The sequence below is a fragment of the Ruditapes philippinarum genome, unplaced genomic scaffold (assembly GCF_026571515.1).
Source record: "Ruditapes philippinarum isolate M1 unplaced genomic scaffold, ASM2657151v2 ctg3600_1_1_1_1, whole genome shotgun sequence".
Classification (NCBI taxonomy): Eukaryota; Metazoa; Mollusca; class Bivalvia; order Venerida; family Veneridae; genus Ruditapes; species Ruditapes philippinarum.
This window is the reverse complement of record NW_026860277.1, coordinates 96,366-123,723: the sequence shown is the minus strand read 5'-3', so window position 1 is coordinate 123,723 and position 27,358 is coordinate 96,366. Positions and strand designations below refer to the sequence as shown.

The 27,358-nt window shown below is 31.5% G+C and overlaps 1 protein-coding gene across 4 annotated transcripts; it reads left to right on the top strand.

Moving 5' to 3' along the window:
- Positions 1-1,016: 1,016 nt before the first annotated feature.
- On the top strand, positions 1,017-22,090 carry LOC132759495 (uncharacterized). Of its 4 annotated transcripts, none has more exons than XM_060751275.1 (8): positions 1,017-1,233; positions 10,464-10,511; positions 12,720-12,779; positions 16,467-16,667; positions 17,008-17,187; positions 18,602-18,827; positions 20,405-20,431; positions 21,724-22,090. In XM_060751275.1, exons 1-8 carry the CDS (start codon positions 1,188-1,190, stop codon positions 21,758-21,760), a joined length of 825 nt encoding a protein of 274 aa, XP_060607258.1. In that variant the 5' UTR covers positions 1,017-1,187; the 3' UTR covers positions 21,761-22,090. The 4 variants fall into 4 exon arrangements, with proteins under 4 accessions (XP_060607258.1, XP_060607260.1, XP_060607259.1 ...); XM_060751276.1 differs by having other exon boundaries at positions 1,022-1,233; positions 12,720-12,755; XM_060751277.1 differs by lacking the exon at positions 10,464-10,511 and having other exon boundaries at positions 1,020-1,233.
- Positions 22,091-27,358: the final 5,268 nt, after the last annotated feature.

The window sequence follows — 27,358 nt, the reverse complement described above, 5'->3', positions numbered from 1 at the left end:
AAGAGGCCCTAAGTCACATATTCAGTATTAAATTAATATTCTTTAGAATTTTTTTTCCAATGGAACGTTTAAAATGTGTCATTTTCTGTGCAAAGAATTTTTCCTGTTGTCAGATTGAATTTATTTACCGAGCAGTAAGTGTATGCGTGTTTCGTGTAGTAAAATGCGTGTATATATGTTCAGCAGTATAAATTAAAATGACGTTTTGTTAAAATGACTTTAGCTCATCTAATAGAACTTTATTTTCTCTTTTACCTTCATGTTTAATAGCAATATAAAGAAAAATAAATCGTTGTAAATTATAAACTATCTTAGGTTTAGTTAGATATATCATCTATTTCTTATACTGTGTCATTTTGTTTATCTCTTCATGTTCTGAATCAAGTTTCGTTGCGAGCTCTTTGACATACGATAATGTACCATTGGTGTGTGATGTTTTAATTTGGACGTGCGCGCGTGTGAGCCTCGACGTGATTAAAAAGATTGAACCTTTTTAAAAATTAATTATCAATTCAGATTTATTCATTAAAGCAAGACTGCCTGTCATGTGATTATGTCATATAGTTTCTACTGTCAGTTTGAATGACAGGCGGAGTTGTCGCCCGTCAGTTATTGCTTATCGTCAACAAAATCTGTGTAAAAAATAGCTTGTACAAATTGGAGAAATTTTCATGTCGTAAAAAAAACTGGAAAATGGTCCATCTAGCAAATCTGTATTAGTTGTATCTAATTTTGAATCAAAAACATATCTGTCAACATTTCATGTGTTTGAAAATATGCACATTTACTCTTCGCTTTGGTTAATTTTCCTTAAAAAATGTTGAAATAAACATATTACTAATAATATTTGTAACATGTGTTTATTCACATTTTATAAATTTGCAAAAGAGATTGTTAATTATATTGAAACACAACTGTCACTTTATAAGGCGCTTCAACCCATCTTAACGACACGGCAGTTTTATTCCTACGCGAGGGTACAGTGTAAATAGACACAATGTGTTATTGTGACGCGAAGTTGACGTAAAGTAGACAAAGCCGTTACTGTCTATATTTGACAGCTTAGCTGACATCCAGGCATAGACTATAGCAACGGTTACGGAAAACTTGAACGCAGTGAAGCAAAGAGGGAAAGCTCGGAGTAATACAAGGTGCCATTTTTGGATGTTAACTATTAAGGATCAGACATGGCCGTTTCCGTAGGATCCGTATTTGTTCTCTTGTTTTGTATTGGTAAGTCATGTATAGTACTAGTAACTAAAACATGTTAACTAACAACCAACCAAAATATATTAACACATTTGATTTATTTTTTCGTCATTGAGTTTTCTTTGTGCTTAACTTTCGTCGATGATAAAAATAATTTATTTTGTGTGTGTTTTTATCATTTTCACGTTAAGTATGGTTGATTTTCAATGTAGTATAGAAAAACATGATTTTAAATTGAAAAAAATTATATAATATAATATCTTTATAGATGATTTTGTCAATTTTGTTATTTATATTTATTTCTAATCAATACTTTCCTTACAGATACACAGATTATTTCATTTACAGATTTAGCTATTGGATATAATTAAAATTTTATGTGATTTTTCAAAAAAAAAATACGTCGGATATTTCCTTTTATGATGTGAACTTATACATTTGAATTTTCACGCACTCAATACAGGTCGTTTGAATGATTTTAGTTGTTTTAGATTTCACATATTTCTTATTCTTGTCGTAAGTGAGACTTGGTCAAACGAGAAATACGGGTATTTGTATCATGTCATCATAAGCTTTTGTTTTTAGAGCCAATTTTTTGTGTATGCATATATACATGAAGCCTAATATTTTGGAGCAAGTTATTGCGCCTACCTGTCTCAGTTGATGTATATATAGGTGTAAATGTCATTTTTATTCAATCATATACGTTATTTCGCCGTGAACTGTGTGTGTTTATACGAACGCATTGTTATGATAATTGACAAGGTCCTATCCACACAAATGACACCAAAATCGTTGGGGTTTATTTTAAACAAAGCTGCGCCATTTCATAGTAATTGAAAGTCAGTTCCATACTATTGTCCGGACAGTCAATGACACAAATAGGGACAGTCGATTAAAATCTGGATTAAAATGTAACATATTCAGACCTAATTGTAGAAACCTTGTTCTTGTTTTTTAATGAATATTGTGACTGTAAAAGGTCATGAACCACGTAGTAGTTATAGTTATATACGAAACATAATTAGTATAATGTGTTATCTTGCTATATTTTACATTTCTACAAACTGAACAAAATAGTAAAATGGCCCCCCAAAGAACGACACTTGTCCGTAGTGAATATAGAGTGTTTGCAAATTACAGAAATACTACATTAGAAAAACAAGGTTTGTACCAAAGTTTCAGACCTCCAAAATCGAAACCGATCGCACGTTATGTGCATGTAGTCTATGTTAAATTGCGCGTTTTGTTGTTCTTGACGTGTTTTTTGTCTAGGCACAATTTGAAGAAAGCCATGTTTTATTCAGTGAGCCATATTTATCAACATTTATTTACGTAGTTTACCTATATATTTTTACAATTGTTTCTTCTTTATTAATGTCAGATGGATTGTAAATGTCATCTTCACATATGTTTATTCATAGATTTAGTTGTTTCTGTGTTATTTGTCATTTTTTGCAATGAGTAATATGTTGTAAACAGCCTAGAGTGCGCACAAAATAAACATGAATCTTATCAAATGAAACTATAAACAAAAATAGTTTTATATCCTTATAAAAAAGTATATCTATTTTAAATTTTGAGATTTTTACAATAAAAATGCCACCTACTTTAGGACAAACCAATTTTATAGCAACCCTAGAAAATCTGTCATTTTATTATAATTGAGTTAGTTTATGTAGTGATTAAAAGCGAGTTGGTGGCAAATATTATTGTGTTTAATGTTAAATGCATTAATTTGTTCTTTTATTAGACAAAATTTCTAAAACCGTAAAAATCACCCTTCGACATGACGTTTTATATTAAACGTGTACATGTATAATATAAATAAACACGTATACAGCCAATTCTTTATAGTATTCTAAGTCTTAAGAAACAGTGTAAGTTAACGTATAGGCTTACAGTAGCAATTAAGGTACATGTAAAATTACTTTGAAATAATATATTTTCAACCCTGGCCGCGTTGCAGTCAGCGAAAACCCATTGTTTCCTTTTCACTCATTGCTTGGAACTGGTTGATTCCAGGAAATGATTCGGGTGTGTATCTAAAAGCTTTGGACAATACCGTTATTGTTAGTAAACTTCTATAAACTCTGAAAGTCATCCTTTTCGAAAGGTTCAGTGGTGTTAATTATTTTCTGGTTCAACACCCTAGCTATATCTGTAGGGTTGGTTACCTCACATGTTCGCTCTATATTGTGAAAGCTGGCATCAGACTATGAATGGCATCATGATACCGTGCCTTGTGCATTTAGTGTTTTCAATGAGATCATTTACGTTTCATAAAACTCATCAATATGATTATGAAATACATTTGTATTGTTCTAACATCTTGCCAGATACTATTATACAAATTTGGTACTTACTAGTTTATTTCTTGATGCGATGCTCTTTTTGATACAATTCTGAATTTGATTACCGACATACCTGTGTTGTTTACAATTATATTATATCTGTATAAATCCCAAACTATATTTTACCTGTTGTTCTTAAGAATAATTTGTCTGTATTTTACTTTCAAACACATTTAAAAGTAAACTGCATTATTGTTACAATTTACCATAAAAATCAACCAATAGATTACTATAGTATTTTGCAACATCAACATTTCCAAGAGAATGTACAAATATTAAGTATATTTCAGGCTGGTTGTTTCTTCTTTTTGGGAGATATCTTAAAATCTAACAATTTCTTGACAGTGCATCTCATTCGGCTTACATGTGTTTTTGTCATGGTTGTTTAACAATTTCATTACGAGTATAGGGGAAAGGAAAGAGTTTTGTAGAGAAGGAGATAAAACAATGTGAAATTTGCCAAGGGCAATATTTGACCAGCTTTGTCAATTCAACCATGGTAAAAAGAATATTTGCGACTTTACAGCTCCCAACATTTACGGATTTTACTTGTCAAAGCTGTGGCGTTTAAAGCATATGGTTCGGTTGTTTTAAACTATAAAAATGTAATGTAAGGCAAATACATCTAAAATAATGTAATTATTTCATTTAATGTAAAAAAGCCCGAATATTTAATTCATAATTATGACTTTTAGCAATTTAAAATTGCTAACCCCTGGTAAACATGTAACACATGTTATAAAAGCAAGAAAAATAGAAACATCTGTCTAATGTTGAAGACTTTTTATGGATTTTGCAGACCGATTATAGGGTACAGTAGTGTACAAACATGTCAAAATACCAAATTCCTGGCACCGTTTTATCAGATTTCAAAATTTATAGATTCTGGTAAAAACATATTCCATAGATTTATTCACATATCACTGTATGATACAGAAATTGTCACACCGTAAACATCTTTCAACATTAGGATCTTAGCTTTCATTATCTGACTTAATTTATCTGGACTTCAATTGATTTGGTACACAAAAAATTGCTTATAGTTGTTCTTGTAATTCTAGTTTATTTATTCTTATTTCCTAGCATCATTTACATGTCTTATATCTTACGTATAAACGTAAGCAGAAGGTTTATGATTTATGCCTTAACTGCTAAAATATATACAAATGCAGTTTCCTTATTTAGTAAATGTTAAAGTGATATCTGACAGTACCTGAGAGGTTTATGTCATCATCTCGACATCTGATATGAAGAAGAAAATTAACTATTTCCACTGAATATGTTATGCAAGATAAGACTATTATCCTATTTACTTATCCTAAAGTTTACGTTCTTCAATTAATTAATTGTTAGTGGAAAACATTTATTCAACTACGCCATGTTTTAGGTTTTTTATATGGCGAATAAATACTTTTTTCATATTTTAAGTATGAATTTAATGATACAGAAGAAAATTCTTTTTTCGTCCAGTCATAAGAAGATGTCTTCTCTTTTGATGTTAGTGAAACAAATTTATATAAAAATCGAACATGTAATTGTAAAGCCTCTTGTACCCTGTAATTCATTCCAATAGTGTCTTTCACCTGTGTTTGACCAAGCTTATGTTAATATCTATACTTTATTGCGTCCTTTTATGTGTACCTTTGCAAAGAGCCTCAAATATCGTCCACCGCATGACTAATAAATGTAAAATGTACGAAACGTGTTACTTAGGCAAACCACTACATATATCTAGGAAGAAAATGAGTAAAATCGAGACAATGTATATGCTATATCTAATTATTCATTTTATACGTATGACTATGACGAACTGTTGCTATTTTTTGTTCAAGTAAGGATATGGTCCTACTTTAGTGACATTATGCCCATCCAAGTGTAAATGGTTATTGAACAGCTAAAAATAAAAATTCATTTTCATTTTGTCATAACTTTGTCAAAAAATGAGCATTTGTATCTTTTGCATTATCATCTGAACAAAATACTGTAACAAGTGAATGTTTTTCCTACAAGTAGTGCATTTTTCTTGAATTGTACATCATTCTTTTTCTTAGGACAGATTATCTATTAACTTCTGTATGATTAAGCTTACTCTAGACTATTTTCTATCTTGTAAAATTAAGGTATTTTGTGTGAATAGTTTTGTTTCTGGATGCTATGTACGTAGAAAGAGGGAAATGTTGGTGAGGCAGATGCATATTTATTTGTGTCACTTATGTGCTCTTCATGTTATTTCCTCTCGTTCTAAGTTTGTAAGTTTCATCTCAATCTTTTTTTCTACTTTTTACTGCTGTTCACAAACACGCACAATGCTGGTTTGTCTTAATCATGATAATTTAATTGTGAAGTGAAGTCTTTAAAGTTACAGAGTTGACAACTCGAGCATGGATTACTCTTGTTTTGAAATAAGCTGAATTCGGATATTCATAAAATCATAAGCATGACAATTCTCATGTTCAAGAATGTAATGTCTAAGTCAGATGGCTACCACTTGAGACATTTAAGTAATGATTAGGGAAACTGTTGTTTATACCTTTTTGGTTGACAATGTGTCTTAGTTTTTTGTATTATATTTCAAACATGAGGTCAAACATGTTACCCTCAATTTGCTTTGATGATTCAATACATCATATAAAGCTTATGAAACTGACCTTTTATACGTCAAATTTCAACAAAAAAACCCGGGATGTATGTACAAAACACATGTATATTAATTTGTTTATTGCGTGAGTGAAACAAAAAAAATGTGACATCTATGTAAGAAATATAAAGCATAATGAAGTATGTTAATTTCTTAATTGTTGGCATTTAGTTTTTTTGCTGGCATGCAGTCAGACTAAAATATCTCGAAATAAACAAAACTGAAAGCATTCAATTTCAAAACTAAGATAATAAAATATATCTGACACATGATTTAGGCCTGCTTATTTAAGCAAAATAAGACAAAAACACAGAACTGTTAGGTGTAAACTAATTAAACATTTGTACATTCTCACTCAAACGTATTTCGTAAGAGTTAGACGGAAATGACGTGCTTGTTATACACGGAACTTTTTAATTCACGATAAATAATGTTTTCTTTATACCTGTATTGCTGTTTTTATTCATGAGTTTTGTCTTTAGTTTGATAATTACCTCAACAGAGTTTGATTTTTATCTACTCAGGGTTTGATTATTATCTCCCCCCGAGAATTTGTTTATTAACGCAGCGTAATTTGATTATTATCTCGTTTGTTTATTAACGCAGCAGAGTTTGATTATTATTTCATCCGAGTTCTGTTTTAACTCAGCAAAGTTTGATTCATTTTTCGCCTAAGCAAAGATTGATGATTATCTTGGCTTGAAAGTTATGTTAGAAGAGTTTGGTTATTATCTCCTCAGAGTTTGATCATTATCTCTTCAGAGTTTGATCATTATCTCCTCAGAGTTTGATTATTTACCTCAGTAGATTCGTATTCAATTCATCGGTTCTCAATAAAGTAACAAAAAGTTGTAGGAGGACAGAAAACCACCGAAATATAAATAACGAAGGAAACGCTTTACAAATAAAACAACGACAATAAAAACTTGAGACAGTTATTGCACATCAATGGTATGGTATCTTTGATATTACACCGTTCAGACATTTAGTATTGATTTTAGATGCCCGTATGAAAGTATTTATGGATAATCTTAACCAGTGTCCAAACAAAACATATCATTTTGTGTGGATTGTGAGTAAATGACAGACACAAAGAGTCAATATTGTCATTTATTTTTCATTGGTGCAGTTTTTATTGCTGTTAGTAATAATATGCAGAGGTGACAGAAATAAGATAAATGTATATATATATTTATATGACTGCACACCACAATATAAAAAGAACTCCATTGAGGTCCAACAGCCTTAACTCTTCAAATTTGAATTTCTTATCAGCTGGAACACTTAAAACAGAAAGATATGCAAAAGAGTATTAAGAACTCCGGAATAAAATAAAAATCCTATGTTTGTGCTATTCTTAGCCCAAGTTGAGTAAAGGGCCTTGCATCGCTTGCCAATTTTGGGTCATTGTTTTTAAATCAGTGTTATTATTTTGGAAAAATGTAGTGAGCGAGTGATCTGAAATTTGCTAACAAGTTTTTTGGCTAGACCTACATCAAATGTAACATTAATTAAAAAAAAAATAATTTCAATCCCGTCGTGTCAAAAGGCCTAAATGGAGTCCCTCTAATTAAATTTGCATATACACAGCTATTGTAATTTTGCTACCAATATATGCATTGTATTTACACTTATATCTTCATTTACAAAAAGATATTAAAACAAAAAAGTTTGGATTGAAGTTTTTCTCCATGCTATTACATACTATTGTATTTAAACTTGAATTGTCATTAGAATGAAAAATGTTTTAAAATCGTACTTTTATGTACACTCTATGCTAAAATCTGTTACGTCTTTCTAACATTTCTTTTAAAAAATAACATGAACTAAAGGAAGTGATAATTCGATCAGAACAATATACAGACGTGTTTATCTTCAATGTGAGATGACGTAAGTAAAGCAAATAATGAAAATGCATACACGAGCAAATGATAAACATATTCTACTTATTTTAATACTTTTTTTTATAAATAATTCAGAATAAGATTAAGAAAAGAGTATATATACATAATAAAAGACCATCAATATTACAAGGGCATGCTCTTAAATCATCGGTTATTTTAGACACATAGCTTTCAAGCCTTTTCCCAAGTAAGCTCCTCATTGGCCAAAGTCAGAATAACCACTAACTTGTCATGTTATATAATAGTACACCTACTTGCTTACATATTTACAGATTAAAACAAAGATTAATTCACAAACTGATCGTGAGCATTATGTCATAAAATTGTCTACTAAAATAGCAAAGGTATAAGAGGGTAATAAATAATATCTTTTTTGTCATAAACATGTCCTTTTTGTGTATCCTCTGCATTACTTTTTTCATCGTTATGTCTAGTTGTAAGGTTTGATAGTTTGCCAGTAGACGTATTTTCCTTCACAACGTTCATTTATATTGTATACTAATATTTATGAGTTTTCTATATTTTTGTCAACAGAAGAAAAAAAAAATTGTAAGCTTATCTCTCATATGTATTTCTCGCATCCTTTCGTTCAAAATATATAACATGATTTTCATTTATTTGTCAGATATCCATTTAACTGTTGTAACATCTTTCGTGTCGTTGAAGCTTTATGGTCATAACACATTATTGTTCACCTCAGTGAATCTCAAGATGTGTTCCGGAAATGTATAGGAGAACTATAACCTTGTAATGTTACTTTTTTTAATCTGAGAAACACTTTTCTCTCCGCTTGAGCACTCTTCTCTAAAAATGTAATATGGCTTTTAGGGAGAAGGAGTTTAATGTGCGGTAAAAGTTTTTACTAAACAAACAAAATTTATAAAACAAAAGTCCAGCATTTAATCAATATTTATCGGTTTGGTTTGTTTTTGCAAATTATTTTTGTTGTTGTTTTTTATTGTATCGTTTAACATTTCTTCAGACACGTTCAGCATCCTTTAAAAAATCACCATGCACGTAGAAGGCGATATTGCATTGTGACAGTATGTAACGGAAACATTTCAATCGCAACTAAAGGTTTTGTAGCAATTCTGATTGTTGAACTTGGGAAAGGACCACACGTCTTGTTCAAATGATTGCGATAACATTTGTGCATCTTTGGATAATGAATGTAGTTGGCTTTCTGACTCAATTATTCAGCTTCGGTCTTTTGATATGATTTATGTGCAATTTCGTCCGTAGTTAGACAGGAATTCTTCAGCTGTCAGTTTTACATTGGCATGTACGTTGATGAGGATATACAAATGTTGTTTTGATGTTTAAGCTTTCGTTATGAAGATATGAAATATTACTTTTGCAAAAATTGCAAGTGGACATTTCTGCACAAAATTGCCATATACATTTTCGTAACAATTAATGCGAAGGCTTTAAATTACATTTTGGTATTTGGATATGTGCCGAAATCTTTACATTTATAACTTCTTTAAAAAGCTTACGTCATTAAATGATAATAATAAACAGGTGTTTTTTTGTTTTAATCATTTATAAATTCAACAATGGCATTAGAAATGTTGATACTGTAAACTAATGTCAAAAATGCTTGAATAATCTAAAACTGTAATTAAATCACTTAAATTTACGGATCCATATATTGGTCAAATAGAAGAGAGCTACACATATATCATATTCTGAATAAAATGCATAGTACTTACACGTACTTTTTATCATTCCATTACATGGATTATTGAATGTGATTTGCCATTATTCTTATTTGCTCATTGTCAAGATGAGCTTAATTGACTATATATTTCAAAAGACTGACTGTCATTTTGGTGATTTAAAAACAGTTGATATTGGAAACATGTTCAGGGTCTGCCTAAAATATAAAAAGACTGCCCCCACCACTCTTTTTTATAAATTGAACGCTACAGGTACATTCCGTTAATAATTACAGAATATACCTTTGCCAAGACAGTTATACACTGTTAATTGTTCATGCAAGTAAATTAAAGAACAGACAGGAATTATGGCAAAATGTTTTAAATTACTTAATTTGACTTTCATCTGGTCACTCACTATACTCACTATATACTCTTTGATGGGCATAATGTCACTTCAATATGTTCTAAACCATCATCAATGCTGCTAAATCGGATTCTTTAGTTTTTCATCAGGTGATTGATGTTGGCAATGTTATATGTTTGAATCGGCTATGTACAATGCAATCAACTTGCAGAAATAACTAAAATCTTAAATCCGTGAATAGAAAACGAGGGGAGGTCAAAAGGTATTACAATTGTTGTTATGAATGTGCTGTTTATGTAGAAGTCTTATGATGATACTAGATCTTTATTTCAGCATTGACAGTGACTTATGTCCAAAGCCAGGCCGCTAAACAGGCATATGGTAAGCCAGAAGGTGATGGTCAAGAGAAAAAACATATTTCAAGAAAAAACATTTTTATTTGTTTCTGGATTTTATCTTTGTATGGCAAATCAAATTGTTGTGCCAAGGTCGTCTTAAGAGATTCCAGTGAATGCTTAAAAATCTCTCTTTGCTTCATTTAACGCTTTCTAAACGCTTTCAGAAGTACATCAAACTATTTGGAATCAAACGTGAATTCATTGATAATAGTTTGTTTTCAATTTACAGACGTACGGTTGTGGTGTGATTAAAAAATGTAAAAAGAATTGGTGATTTTTAAGTCCAAAGAAAAAGTGTTACTCGTTAGATGTCTTGTTCGGTGTCGGTATATTTTCGTTTAATGTGGCACATCCTGTCATTTTCTTTATATATATATCAACACACAAAAAATCATTCTATTGAAAATATCAGATCATCTATTCTGTGATTTCAATAAAGTTAAAGACAAATTTACATTTTACTATTTTAAGAATTTTTGTCAGTTTATTACGATGGTAAGTGGTAGATTTTCTTCTTTTGTTTTGTGACTAACATAGATTTGCGATAAGCATTTACTACCTTTCAGCCACATTAACCGGTACACATATTGCAGCTGGGCAATAAACAAGTGGTAAGATTTTGGTAGGCCTCCAGATGAACAACATGGACATGTTAAATTATTTGACTTTGCAAATACATTGGAAGATAAATATTTAAAACATGGTGATGATGGTGTTTTCGAGAGTTCATTTCCTTTCAGATCTGGTTTGGAATTTTGGAATGTCGAGATGTTTTGTGTTGCTCAACTTTTGCTTAAACATGATTCAAAGCTTATGTGTTGCTATCCTGTGTTTTCCAAATGTTATTTGTTTCATGTTACCTGTTACCTGTAATATTGCAAAATCGACATAAAACCGCTATATTATTTTGATACCATTGGTTCCTTAAATATTTTAAAGATATTAATCGCTTATATTTTACAGATGAATAATTGAAATTAGCAGGTATATTTCATTAAATGATTTACATCACTTGTAAATCAAAGTGTAATTAATATTACATAATAAAAGCATTATCATTTTAGAAAGTGTCGAACTCTCCTATCTCATTGATTGCTTTTGTTTGAACTTGACAAGAAATTAACAGTATAAGTAGGTAATTATTAACCTAATTAATGTTCATTGGAATAAATCATGCTTAAAACATAGTGTTAGAGAATATATTAAATTGTTTCTTGACGCCGTTGAGAGGCAAACAGAACAGCACAGCTAGAAAGAAATCTTTATCATGTATCGGAATTTAAAATGAAAAATATTGGAAAAATATCTAAAATATTAGTTATAGGTCAAAACTGATGTATTCATGTAATTTACATCATACGTTTGTATTGTAATTAAAATGTTATATTTTATATCAACAAACACGTATAAGTTCTTTTGAAGTAACACGAAGCAATTGAAATAAAAACATAACTACTGAAATACTTGAGTTTGTCAAATTGGAACGGGTAAAGATAAAAGGAAAAATTAAACATGTTATAACTTTCAAGTCCAATATGTCACCGATCGGCAATATGAGCAAATATAATTGTCAGATATATTTAACAAGTCAATTTACATATATAACGCCAAGATCTATACCCTAGCTTTGGAATATTGTATAATTAAAAATAATATGTCCAAAGGTGAACTTTAAGACATCTAATGCATTGATCCCGTCATACATAAATATGAGTAATTTTCTATCAAACAATGGACTTGAAACATTCTCATCTGCATCTGTGTATATTATACAATGGTGATGCAGGTGATGGTTGCAAGGATATAGACATATACAGAGGTGGTTGTTGCAAGGAATTGAGACGTGTTTGTTCTTAAATGTAATGTGTTTCCTATATGTATGTTCATGAGCTTTTCTTCTATTGGATTTGTTTGTTCGTTTTTATTAGATTTGTTTGTTTGTTTTATTGGATTTGTTTGTTCGTATGTTTTTATTGAATTTGTTTGTGTGTTTCTTGTTGTGGTTGTTGTGTGATTTCTTGTGTTTTATTTTATGCGCTTGTTTTGTAATTTGCCTTTTTGTAGAAGCTTTCAACCACCGACACTAGTGTTAGACAGGCTGACTCAAGGTAATAAATAGATATATATGAAAAAGAGGATACTCTAGAACTTCTTCAATATTTTACCAAGATTTCATGATTCTTTGTTTCAGCCGTGACAGTCGATCAGGGCCAGGCACAAACAACTGGTGAGCGAGAGAATGAGTGGGAAGGTAACGGGGCATCATGTTCAATCATACAAAGGAAAACCATCTTTATCTATTCATAAACCTGATTAAATGCATGTCTTTCATAAATGATAAGATGACATCTGACTATTTCATCTTTTTAAATTCTCTGTAAAAATGCTTAAGTTTGTATTATAGCATTTATTGGTTTTAAAATCAGTATGATTTCATTCAAATTTCTCTAAACATTGATAGTATACTCAATTTTTAAATGAAGTATATATTTCTAAAATCAAATTTGCATCAGTTAAAACAATCAGTTTTCCTTTGTTAACCAGCGTTGATTTGTATATTTTGAGTGGAAAGGCCGAACTCTTCAACATGGTCAGTAGAATCCAGTAAAGTTGAGACAAAACATAAGTAGTTATTGCTTGATCACGGTCCAACTTGAAAAGATATATATACATAATATGTTTGGTACACTCAGACAGCCTCTTGGATTACTTGCTTTTGTCAAAGAGCACTCGTAGTTGCAAATTTGAGTTTACAAAATTCCGATTTGGATTGAGTATAGCAATAACTACTTATAATGTCGTGTAACTGTTTTCTGACTTACCTCGCTGTATTTTGAACATGATCAGAAGTAGTCTAACACAAAACATATGTGTATCTTTAATATTAATATGTCAATGAGTTTGTGTTTGCACTTTCTGCGTAAATATTCTTTTTCTTCTTATTTTAAATAAGGTTCAAGGGTACAAGCTTTAGTTATTTCATCTTTTACAGGTGTCGTCCAATTTTCTTCACTTCCTTAAATATATCTTTTGATATTTATTTGACTCATTTCAAAATAGGAAACTGAGTTCAGTTCTACGAAAAATTAAGTACTGTATTCTAAGCACAAGGAATCAGGATGTCTGATTATATTATTTCCTGATCAGAATAAACATTGTATTAAGAAACTCTTACAACGAAATGAAAACGGAATTAGATTTCTTGTCATTTATTATGTTGGCTGTTTTACTTTTGACAATTTAATATGCCAACAAACCACACGATTATGAAAATGTATGCTTATTTTTTCTTATTTTCTTCACGCAAAGAGTGCATACATTCTCAAACCGGTGCTTGCTGTTTTAACTTTTGTCGTTTTAACTTAATATTTGGTAGATAGGTAATATTCACTGACATGTAGGTGTTTGTAAGTTATTTTATATTCTTAGCATTAGTTTGTTGTTTTTTTTTCTAGTCGAAAATGTTATGTTCTTGATACATAGAGTAAAACAGTTTGACAATGTAGTTTGCATTTATACAGTATAACCAAGAGTGGATTGGTAAAATGGTGATTAAGTTTTATCCGTGTTTAATTCAAAATGACAGCACAAAGCACCTAAAGAACCTACTGGTTTTGTACCAATCAATGATCCAGTAAAGGTTTTGCAAGCCATAGTTATCACCATAATTCAGACGCCGCTGTTGAAATATGATATTAAAAGATTTGTTCACACTAAATGACTGAATTGCAAATGATGATTTAGTGCATTGTTTACAAATAAGTAATTTTTAGAAACAGCCGACTACAATTGAATTCATATCTTCGATACTTAAGGCATACGACTGCTACTTCATGTAGGGGGATTGTGTCGTAATTGTACGCTCTAAGAACTTCTTTAAAGTGTGCTGAAACTTCATTACACACACTTTTTTCTATAAAGTAAAACTTCCTGTTATTCAAGGCGATGCATTATTTATTTTACTTAGTCTGCATTCAAACTGTGCAACGTTAGGCAATATCTAGAAATAATTCTCACTTTGAATTTCTGAAATAGACATTTTGATGGCCACTTGCGGTTTTCACATAGACATTTATGGAAGGGCATAAATGTTAAAATGGTAAATATATATACAGATTTATGGAAGGGCATAACTGTTAAAATGGTAAATATATATACAGTTGAGAAATTTATTACCATCCTCGTAAAGGTCATACATTCCTTGCAATATCCGCCCCAAACATTATTTGTATTACTCATAGAAATAAAATAAATTGACTTTTATATTATCATCAACAAATGATACATGCAAATTAGTAATATGCAGTTATTATATGTCTATTTCGGAAAAACAAGTGCCATGTTGGGACAAAAAACTGTGTATACATTTTAGTATTTAACAGACCTCTTAGTGTTTGAATAATTATTAATTGTAATCAGCAAGTTAAAATTGCTTTAGATGACAGTCCGTGTATTTTTGGCCAAACTTTTCTTACTTGATGCTGTAAACATATAAAACAGAATTTAATCGGGTCTTTTGTCTACATTTAACAAGTAAAATGGTGGTTATATTTGAAAATATGTATATGAATTTGTATAAAACAAACTGTAGGGTCTTATAGATACCCAAGAGAACTTGAAGGTATAACACTTACAAGTGAAAATTACACATGAAGTTAAATTGTTAGAAAACAGTCAATGGAATTGTAACTTTTGCATTCCTTGACATTATTTGGCAAGCATGTCTTCGTAAAAAGGTAGCTACAATAACTTTATACCAACTACAGTTATTATATATAATTTTCACAAAACCATGTTTATTTTACTGCAATGAGTGTTTTTCCACCACGTGTATTGTTAGATCAGTCAACAATTTTTAGCTCGACTATTCGATAAGAATAAGTAGAGCTATTGTAGTCACCCGAGCGTCGGCGTCGGCGTCTGCGTCGGCGTAACCACTTATGTTAAAGTTTTTGTAATAGTTCAAATATTTTCAAAGTCCATTGACATATGGCTTTGAAACTTTGCACACTTGTTCACCATCATTACCCCAACCTATAAACAGGAGGAGGTAACTGTATCAAGCATTTTGACAGAATAATGCCCCTTTTTCGACTTAGAATTTAAGTTAAAGTTTTTGTAATAGTTCATATATTTTCAAAGTCCATTGACATATGGCTTTGAAACTTTGCACACTTGTTCACCATCATTACCCCAACCTGTAAACAGGAGGAGGTAACTGTATCAAGCATTTTGACAGAATTATGCCCCTTTTTCGACTTTGAATTTACGTTAAAGTTTTTGTGATAGGTCAAATATTTTCAAAGTCCATTGACATATGGCTTTGAAACTTTACACACTTGTTCACCATCATTATCCCAACTTTTAAACAGGAGGAGATAACTGTATCAAGCATTTTGACAGAATTATGCCCCTTTTTTGACTTAGAATTTACGTTAAAGTTTTTGTAACAGTTCAAATATTTTCAAAGTCCATTGACATATGGCTTTGAAACTTTGCACACTTGTTCACCATTATTACCCCAACCTGTAAACAGGAGCAGGTAATTGTATCAAGCATTTTTTTTTACTATCAAGCACTAAGAATAGTCGAGCGTTGCTGTCCTACCGACAGCTCTTGTTCTTTAATTTGACAAACGTGTGGCACAATTTCCAACAGTCTATATTTTTATCTAAACTTTTTATACATTGTGTATATATATTTCATATTTATGTACTAGAATTCTTTCATTAATTCGGGCAACCAGTTAAATCAACAACTGAAGACAAAGATACTAGTAGACGCCACTTTCTCTCATAGAACTGAATTTAATATGGAAAACCTTTGCCCCATAAAGTATTCGTGCTTAAAAATACACGCCCATTTGCAATATTAACGTAATTTTACGTAAAGATGTGTAGATTAGGAAAGAGATATATAAAATGTACTGTTGCATAAGGTCCACCTGGTGGAGGTTATGGCACAACGGAAATGATGACAACTGCTATGGCTGGAGAAGTCGAGTTCGAAGCAGAAGAAGTCATAACGACAACTACCATGAAGCCCAAACCAACAAAGGCTAGACCACGAAAGCGACCAAAGTCGAGAAGAAGGCGACCGAAGAATTTAAAACCAAAACCCAAACCGAAAGTCACACCAGGTATTTCTTTCTGTCGCCACAAAACATGTTGTTACATATTCATACATACATCTTTAATGTCAAGGTGTTTTCACAAGTGACTTAATTTTATTTCTAGTGGTTTTACGTGTTTCAATTGGGTCAGTACTTTCATAAAAACACATTTTTTGTGATATTCAATTATCACAAATTCATTTAATTACTTTCAGTAAATTATTATGAAACCTGTATCTTAAAGATAAAAAAGTACCGAAAAGAAGTGATTTATATTCGTAAAAATGCCATAAGTAAATATATTTTTTGTTGTTAAAATCTTTTTTTTTTTTATTTACGGATTGATTACATTTGAGTCTTTTTGCAGCGCGAAAAAGACCACCGACGACACCTGCGCCTACATTAGCACCAACCGCAGCACCAACACCTGCACCAACCATGGCACCTACACAACCACCTACACCAGTACCAACCATGGCGCCAGTTAAAAAATCAACACGAGCAAAAACACGAACAAAGGTTTCCAAAGCAGCTGGGCGGGCTCAAGGTACAAGGAGTGTGGATATTTTATAAAGCCGATGTCACTCTGCCACCATATGCGCATTAATCTTTGGTGCCCATCTGGAACTACTTTAGCACTTAATTTTAATAATATAATTAGATTAATAGAATTATACAAAGGCAGCTTAATTTGCATTGATTCAAATGTGTCTTTGTACGGAGTCAATGTAATGGTAGCCGCACCTCTTCTTTTATGTTTATATCGCACGTGGTGTTGATCAAATCCGTGCATGTAATTAGAATTAGTATATTTCAAACAGGATTTGCCACATTAAACTTCCATTTAGACACCATGTTTTGTGTTTGCTGTCAGTTTAAATATCATTTTCCACTGAATTGTTTCTGTAATGTTTATCTATGTTAACAAACATGTTTTTACGCAAATTGAGCGTTTGTGTTACTGCAAAAGATAACTCAGTATGACTCGAGGTAAACAGTTTGAAAGGAAATATCTCAATGACAAATGAATGTATGCATTCCATTCTATCAAAAAATGTATGAGTGTGCCAATAAATATTTCACATCCCTCTATTCTTTTAGGGGCTGGAATTATTCAAAAGATTCTATACTATACACACATATATAGGACTTACTAACACATCTAGAGTAGCAATATTCTTATTTTAAAATAACATACCTATGTATTGTTATTAAGATTTAGAATAAAGTTTCTTTCAAAAACGTGTTAAAGTCTGGAATGTTTATTTTCACTTGATACAGTGAGAGCTTTCTTTTTGAACAGTATTTGCGAACGTATTTGGGCCAGTGTATCTTATTTACACTTAGACAAGCTAGTTGTGTATGAATTCGAACAAACTGACAGTATAAAGGAACAAGACATTAAACTTTCCGTAAAAAAGTCTGATCAAAAACGTACAATGCTAAACCATAAAATGAAAATGTTTGATGAATAAACAATATTATTAGATATTTACAGTCAAACAGCACAGTGGGAAATCTTACTATGTGTTTAACATTTTTGCTTTTTATTGCTTTTAATTAGCACCGCTCTTTGTGTATTAACATGTTTGTTAACATTCGTTTATTCTTAGAAATATATCACATATCATACTAGAAATCTTAGATACATATAAAACTTTGTTTTGAACTATTTTTTTCTATACGTCAAGTTTGAAGTATCTTTTAATCGTTGTTTTTAACTATTATATATCCGTTAAAGTAAACGTATTTATTTATGGGTTAAATTCAAGCAGTTATTCTGACGATCATATAAAGGTGTAAGGCGTCTAATAGACTTTTTATGTTACAAAAAAAATTCATTTAAATTCCACTTAATAAATTTGTTAATAAGTTATTGAGAAATATCATAAAAATTGCGTACCTGAATTTTATGTCTTAAAATTTATAGAGCTACATTGCTTATTTCTTTTATGTTACAGGAGGGAAGGGCAATGCCGGATATGCGACAGGTGGCGGCGGTGCCGCACCGGCTCCTATGCCAATTGTTCACCAACAGGTATACCCCCAACCCGTGCCTACAACAACGCCCGCGCCTACCACCAAGTCACCTCAGCAGTATCTGTACGAGCCTCATTCTTGCCCTAAAATGGACGTGGCAACCTGGGAAAATGAAGTGGTGATTTATGACAACAAAAATTGTGCAATGTAAGTGGTTAACTATATGACTTTTAGGCTTAAACGGACAAGCAACTGTCATGCCATGTCATAAGTCAAGGGTGATATAATGTACTTGTTTTTGTATGTTGATTATACGACATGATATACCTCTTATTTAAGGGAAATGTTAAGGGTTATCACAAATCCTAGTTCTCTTACTATTGCCACACTAATTGCTGTGTCAAGGTATCATAAGCAAGACAATTTAATTAAAGGCGTAATGAAAAGGAGCGGATAAATTGCCTTTCCGGCCCTTTACCTCAGCAAGGTTTCAATTGGCTGTTGGGGTCAGTATATGATAAGAGAAAATTCGTATTAATACTAAAGTAAATGATTTACTGAAAAAGGTAAAACATGTTCATTATGTCATACACCCAAACAAATGTATGGACCAATACAGATGAGTAAATCCGTGACTTGTACAAAGAAGTGATTTCCTTGTTTATCTGTTCGAGAAAGCAACCTACGTTCATGTGGGAAAATAAATGCTTCTTTACCTTCATATTGGCACGGCAAATTCATAAACATTAGGAAAATTCTAGAATTTACCAAGCGAATAGTGTTATAAATTATCACTCTAACATACTGTGGCGATGAGTTGACTATTTTAACAGTACATTGTCTTACTTTGCAATAATTTGTTTGTGGAATGCTGCCAATTCGGGCATGCCATAAGTTAATTGCGATGTATGACATGGTTTTTAAACAAGACAGAATACTAGTTATTAAAAGCACATTAAGAAAACATACCTGTATCTTATTGTTCTTAAAATCTAATGTGGCCTCTGGGGCCGAATGGTCACAGATTTTGCAATGACTCTCCTCTCAAATATGTGCGTTCGAATCCGCCGGTGGAACATTGGATGCACAAACCGTTAGCTTACGGAAAGATGCATTATGGGGCACCTAAGACATTCTTCTACCATTTGAGCTTGATATTTGTACTTTATTTTGATAGTCTGACAGACAAAAAATATCTTTAAGGAGGTGTGACCTATATCTTTAATACCTTAATTCCTTTCAATGAATTTTCAACGAATAATGAGTAAAATTTTTTGCTTTTTAGAGTAATAAATTTTCAAACATCGCTTTCCGTGTAGCTTTTGAAAAAGGTCAAGGGTCACCTTGAGTACAACTGGATTTGGCAAAGCCATTAGCATATCGATCTTGTTGACTTACATGTATCTAGCCCTTTCTCTGTCAATTTTCTCACATTCTACTGATTCATTATCAGCCACTACAAACTTTCATTTCTGTGTCAACATTTTGCACGATTGAAAATTAGCGTTAACATTTTAAGGGTTCTTCTTAAAATAAAGACTGCAATATGCTATGATAAATCCTTTGATTTATGACATCGGCGTACCGATTCCCGGCCATTTCGTAATTCATTTCTAAGCACCTAAAATTTAAAATTTGTAATTAATTGACGCAAGGATTATTTGACCCATGAAAATATAGTAAAAACTAGATATTTAGTTTTTTTACAGAATCTTAATAATATTGTTGTTTTATCATTATTTATCTTAAATAACATATGTTATGTTTTTTTTTTCAATTTTCAGAATTGTCCGTATGAACCCCAGACTTAAGTAAGTAAATTTCATCGACAATATTACTCTATTTGTTAAAGAAAATTCAATAGATTCTTTTTATTATTTGTTTCAACACTACATTAATATGTTTTAGTAAGTAATACTGGTGGAGACCAAAAAACAACACTTGTTTCCGTTGTGCTAAAATTGTGGATGAATACGTAATTTAACAAAGTTTTATTTATGCCGACAGTAATTAATGCATGCTTTCCACATATGTCACATTAAAACAAAGTAACTTTTGTCCAAAACAGTATTTCATTAGACAAAGTTACGAAATTATTCTTTAAATACACGAACCGCTGAACAATCTATTAATAATAACAGCCTTACCGTCTGTTTTCGCATTTAACATTCCGTACATAAAACTTTATGTTATTGTACATGTGTGTTAATATAAACAAAAATGAAATGAAAATAAAATGTAAAATTTTAATTAGTCTAATTTAGCTACTAGCACTTTTTATACAGTCTTTGTTAGATAGTGTTTTGTGTACTCCAGACCTAGTCCAACATTTAAAACAGATAAAGAGATAATTGGTTAGACCTAATTTTCAACATAACAACGAGTGAAAATAGCATTTACACCGACAAAGTAATACAATAGGATTAACACTATAACACAGTAATGCAATAGAATTAAAACTAATACAGTAAAACAGTTTTTACATCAACACAGTAATGCAATGTAGCATTTACAAAAACACAATAATGCAATAGCATTTACACTATCACGGTAATGCCATAGCATTAACGCTAACACGCAATGCAATATAGCATTTACACCAACACAGTAACACAGTATTGCAATATAGCATTTACACCAACACAGTAATGCTATGTATCATTTACACTAACACAGTAATGCAACGTAGCATTTACACCAACACAGTAATGCAATGTAGCATTTACACTAACACGGTAATGCAATGTAGCATTTACACCAACACAGTATTGCTATATAGCATTTACACCAACACAGTAATGCAATAGCATTTACACCAACACAGTAATGCAATAGCATTTACACTAACACATTAATGCAATATAGCAATTACACCAACACCATAATGCAATAGCATTAACACCAACACAGTAATGCAATATTAAAAATGTAGCTTTTATTTCGCTATGTAAAATATGATGCAATTGAGAAGTTGTCGTTTGGTGCACTAGTTTTTTGGACAAATGGATGACTGTAAACAAATATGTATTTGTTTGGTTCTCTTTTGTTCTTTATCATATTGTATATTTATACTTTATCTTCTGAATATATTTTATTTTTGCAGAAGACCCACAGTTTCAATGCAGGCGCCATATTGGTGACCGTCGGTCATTCTTTCGTTGTTGGTCACGTCCTTGGTCTTCTTTGTTATTTCGGACTCAATGTTTTGGCTGTACAAACTCATTTGCAATTGTACTGGTCCCATAGAAATCCCCATGAACCAGATTTCAACTACTGATTTAGTCATTCGAGTGTACTCCGCACGAATACCACGTGACACAAAGAACAATATGGTCACCAGAATGTCACGTGGTCTTTTTACAAAAAATGGAGATGGTGAATTTAAAATCATAAATGTGTATACGTGTTATTAATAATTATGGCAATATCGGTTGTTAGTGTTATTTTAAATAAATTGTATGTGGAGAGAATTGTGTCTTTATTCTGTTCAGTCCCCCTTCTCCCAAAAGCAAAACAAAAAGACCCGCACAAATTGTAAAAGGTTTTTAAAGTATATAAAGCTATATTTCTGCTGCAGAAATTATTGTTTGAATTCTAAAAAACAAAGAATTTCCAAAATTCTAAAATGCTTCTATTTGAGGCCATAAATCATTGCTAAGCTGTTAAAATCCTACTTAAAATGGCAACATAATATTTTGATATTTTGTTCCGGAACATTTTATTCTTTTTTACGTACAGTAGTCATAAGTGTTAAATAAAAATACAATTTGTGTTTTAACTTTTTCGAGAATCGATCATAAGGTTATTGAATCAATACAATAATATTTTACTGTTGATATATTATTTGAAAACATTTCATTAGATATAGATTTATACCCTTTAAGTTCCTTTAAGGGCAACCAGAAGAGAGCATAAAGTTTCGGAAAATGAAATTGGTTAAGAAATGTATACAAATATATACTCACGTGTTGTGCAATGGTTTACATGAAGACTACAAAGAATGGCTCACTATATATTTTTCCATCATTCGTATTTGTACCAAATAACGAACGGTGTGGGGGCTTATTCTGCCGATTTTGACGCAATTTGGTAATAATTTAACTGCATTGTAAAATGTCTTGTTTGGATTTTCATAGATACCTTACCGTTCACTTAACAATAAAATAACTAATTAGTACCCTCTCTGAAATTTCATAAAAAAAGCCAGAAGTGATATTCTGGATTCCCAAGTTCTGCGAAAAAGGAGAAGCAATCTTAGTCATGAACAGCGGTTGAAAGAAAAGAAAACACCTATGCCAAAAGTCAGTATATAAGTATGTATAACCGAGAACTTGAAAAAATATCTTGTTCCAAGAGTAAGTTTCAGAGGCATTCACGGATTGATTCTGTTAGATTTCGAGCCATTTTGGTCCCAACACGTTTCGGCTTTAAATTACGAAAGACGTTTCGGTCTCTGACTTATCGGTCCTTTGCCAATGCCGCTTAAGGAAACCAGATAGGGTGTGCACAGTAGTGGTTCATTTTCAACATTTCTGTCTTTCTTGCATTTATTGGTATAACTTAAGGGTTTGAAAATACACAAATGTAGTAAGTAAGCCAGCGCTCCATTTATATGCTCCCCGAAGGGTGAGCATATAGTCGCCGCTTTGTCCGTCCGTCCGTCTGTCCGTCCGTCCGCTATTCTTGTCCGGGACATACCTTTAAAACAACAAGAGGTATCAACATGAAACTTTGTAGGTAGATACATCTCATTGAGTAGATGTGCCGTGCACAAGAACCGTAACTCTGACTTGCCTATTTTTTTTTTATTATAGCCCTTTGTTTATTTCTAAAATTTGAACTTTGTCCGGGACATAACTCCAAAACTATAAGAGATATCAAAATGAAACTTTGTAGGTAGATAGATCTCATTGAGAAGATGTGCCGTGCACAAGAAGCTTAACTCTGCCTTGCCTATTTTTTAATCATTGCCTTTTGTTTGTTTTTACAATTTGAACTTTGTCCGGTAAATAACTCTAAAATATAAGAGACATCAACAAGAAACTTTGTAGGTAGATAGATCTCATTGAGTAGATGTGCAGTGCTCAAAAATCGTAACTCTGCCTTGTCTTATTTTGAATTATTTCCCTTTGTTTATTTTTACACTTTGAACTTTTTCCGGGACATAACTCTAAAACTATAAGAGATATCAACATGAAACTTTGTAGGTAGGTAGATCTCATTGAGTAGTAGTGCAGTGCTAAAGAACCATAACTCTGTTTTGTCTAATTTTGCAGTTATTGCTCTTTGTTCATTTTTACACTTTGAACTTTGTCCGGGACATTTCTCTAAATCTATAAGAGATAACAACATGAAACTTTGTAGGTAGATAGATCTCATTGTGTTGAAGTGCACTGTTAAAGAACCATTACTTTGTCTTGCCTTATTTTGGAGTTTTTGCCCTTTGTTCATTTTTATACTTGAACTTTGTCCGGGACATTACTCTAAAACTATAAGAGATATCAACATACAAATTTGTATGTAGATGGATCTCATTGTGTAGAAGTGCAGTGCTAGAGAATCATATCTCTGTCTTACCATTATTTTGGAGTTATTGCCCTTTGTTTATTTTTATACTTGAACTTTGTTAGGGACATAACTCTAAAACTTCAAGAGATATCAACATAGAACTTTGAAGGTAAATAGATCTCATTGGATAGAAGTGCAGTGCTTAAGACCCTAAACACAGCATTGTCTATTTTTTGAGTTATTGCCCTTTGTTCATTTTTAAACTTTGAACTTTACCTGGGACATTTCTCTGAAACTATAAGAGATATCAACACAATACTTTATAGGTAGATAGATCTCATTGAATAGAAAGTGCAGTGCAAAGAACCATAACTCTGTTTTGCCTAATTTTGGAGTTTTTGACCTTTGTTCATTGTTTCATACTTTTCTGGGTCCAAAACCTACTCGGGGAGCATCACCCGGTTCAACCGGTTCTTGTTTACTAGTATCCAAAGAAATAACAATTATCATGTTACTTCATTTATTGCATTTTTATTCAATCCTTCAATGCTAATTAAATTTGCTATCTAGATATGACATTGACCATATGTCACACTTCAGATGTTGTTAGGCAAATGTTCTCCTTTTCAAAGTTAAGGACTTTTAACCATAAACCGCAGATACCAAAAGTTATCAACCTTTGCTAGGAGCATAGAGCTAGGCCAGTCTGCACATTCGTGTAGTATGGCCAGGCCCTATACTGTCGGCAAGGATTAAAATCTCTTGGTTCTGTTCTAAATCCGTTTGAAAAACAGCAGGTTAAGGGTTAAAATTCAGTTGGATTACTTTACATACTTTAAGAATAAAATGTACCACAAAAACTTGTAGACTTATAATGAATTCAGTGACATTCAACTTACATATATTATATAATATTGTTACTCATCCTGAGGCAGTTGGGAAATGCTGCTTATAGAGATTGACTCAAACATTGCGTTCATAAAAATCGAGATTTCAATTCTTACTATATTTTAAAAAATCTTACAAAATCATACATTAACGATATGCAGGCAACGCCTTTTGTAATAGTATCACTCAAAATGAGCATGTGCTAGAATCGTGAATAATTGACAAATACTTATTCCAGTATATTGATATGAGATGCCTTTTCTGTAAACCACCAAATAATAAGGAACACAGGAGGACCCCAAACAAAAACAGGACATGGCACAAGGCAGAGCACGGACAGGCTAATCACTAAAATGACACATAGGAAGAAATAATTTGTAACTGATTAGGAATTCAATGTAACTGATAAGGAATTCAATGAACGCAACCACCACACGACCCAGCAGTAAGTGGCAAGGAGCCTAGGAGTATCCTAAACAAAAACAGGACAGGGCGCAAGGGAGAGCACCGTCAAGCTTACCTCTGTCTTCTGGATTACGAAAAAGTTGCAACAACGTGATTTTCAATAAACGCATTATCTTTGTCTGCCTTGTATTCATCTGGGACATATTTTATGACCGGGTCATATATTATGTCCCTGTTTTAATAAAGAGAAAGAAGTAAACGCTAATATATCGAGACTAAAATTAATACATTTTATGGGTTGTTTTTGCGTTGCCGTCATTTAACATTTGTTATATAGAACAATATACATGCCTCATGAAATATAACACACCTTGCTTTAGATTAACCGTGGAAAGGCTATTTATTAAATTGCAAAAAGAATTTCAGTATAGTAAACTCGTTTGTCTTTTAAATAAGAGGGCATTTACCTTGGGAATAAATGGTTATTTTATATAAAATTATGAAAATAGTTTCGGCTAAGTTTTAACAAGTAAAAAGGAAAATAACAGAATTACAAATTCAATTACATAGCATTTTTGTTTTTCCATTAAGGAACAAAAATATTTCCCAAAACAAATGGAATATTTTCGCGATGTTTACCAATTGAAAATATAAATCGGGGTTCACGATAAAAAAATTATTTAATTTTAAATTTAAAAAAATCAAATTTGTTTTAATTTCATAATGTAAACAAAAAAATTTTTAACCATTTTATATTCCCGCGTAAACCTTAGTTTTCTATGAATAAAAAATCAAAAAAAAAACCCGTAACAATGGGAAGAAATATTTCCAAATTGATTATGTTTTAGATTTAAAATTTTTTCGCCAAGTCGTTTTCTTATCAGGACTATTTTACCTTTCAAATTGTCTAAATAAGTAAGATTACTGTGCGCCGAAGGACTCATTCGTCACAGCACAATGACCTCCTCTTCCAATAAAAAATTCTAAATTATGATCTCAACTAGAAAAGCAAATAAAGCAAATCAATTTCATTACTACTAGTCTAATGAGGACATTCAGGCTGTTTGGACTTTGATTTATGTTTAATTTAGAATATTAGAATATACAGAGATAATTCAAGACTGCAGGAATTCTGGTTAAAAACTGTGAATGAAGTGAATATAAATTATTTGAAAAGTTTTTTGAAAAACCTCCGATAAAATCATGACATTGCTAATGCTGTAAAGCAATCTGACATTAATTCCTGTTGGAATGCAGTACTGCTGTAGTTTCTTGTTACTTTATGTATGTCGAGATTCGAAAAATGAATAAAAAATTTTATAATTCGCTTACTGTATTAGACTTAGTATGTGGTCTTCTACAGTTAATGGTCTGTAAAATAACCCAGTTAATTCAGTTACAACTAATCTACCTATATTCTAAATTTCATCAAAATATCTCAATTATAGTATTTTAAGTGTGAAATTTGTCACAAACGTTGTCATTTCGGTTCCGTCAACGCGAGAACATTTCTTATTGATTGTATATAAAAGGCGCCATTTCCATCATTAATTAAATGCCACAACTTTTTTATTTGTAAATATATTTTGAAAAGGAAAACTGTTCTGAAATTTGTTAGAAACCAGACTATAAAAAATATTGCTTCAAACATGCGGATTTTGTTTATTCAGGAATTTTTCTTCACGTAACTTTTAGGCTATGATTACCGAAAGTGACTGCAATAAAATGATTTTCCTTTATAATTAATGGTTATCATTCATTTAATTACCATTCAATTTTCAAATTAATTTAGAGATTCTACATTCAAATATAAATCCTATAATAGTAATTAAGATCCGTGATAAATAATTGTAACAATTATTAATTTATAAAAATACTTGCAATCTTGGGATAGACAGAGTCAGTCTATTATATAAGGGAAGTAACTGCTGCAGACT

Coding starts and splice junctions, on each gene's coding strand:
- LOC132759495 (XM_060751275.1), top strand. CDS start 1,188: ATGGCCGTTTCCGTAGGATCCGTATTTGTTCTCTTGTTTTGTATTG. Junction 10,512..12,719: donor GGCCGCTAAACAGGCATATG/GTAAGCCAGAAG, acceptor TCTTTGTTTCAG/CCGTGACAGTCGATCAGGGC. Junction 20,432..21,723: donor CGTATGAACCCCAGACTTAA/GTAAGTAAATTT, acceptor TTATTTTTGCAG/AAGACCCACAGTTTCAATGC.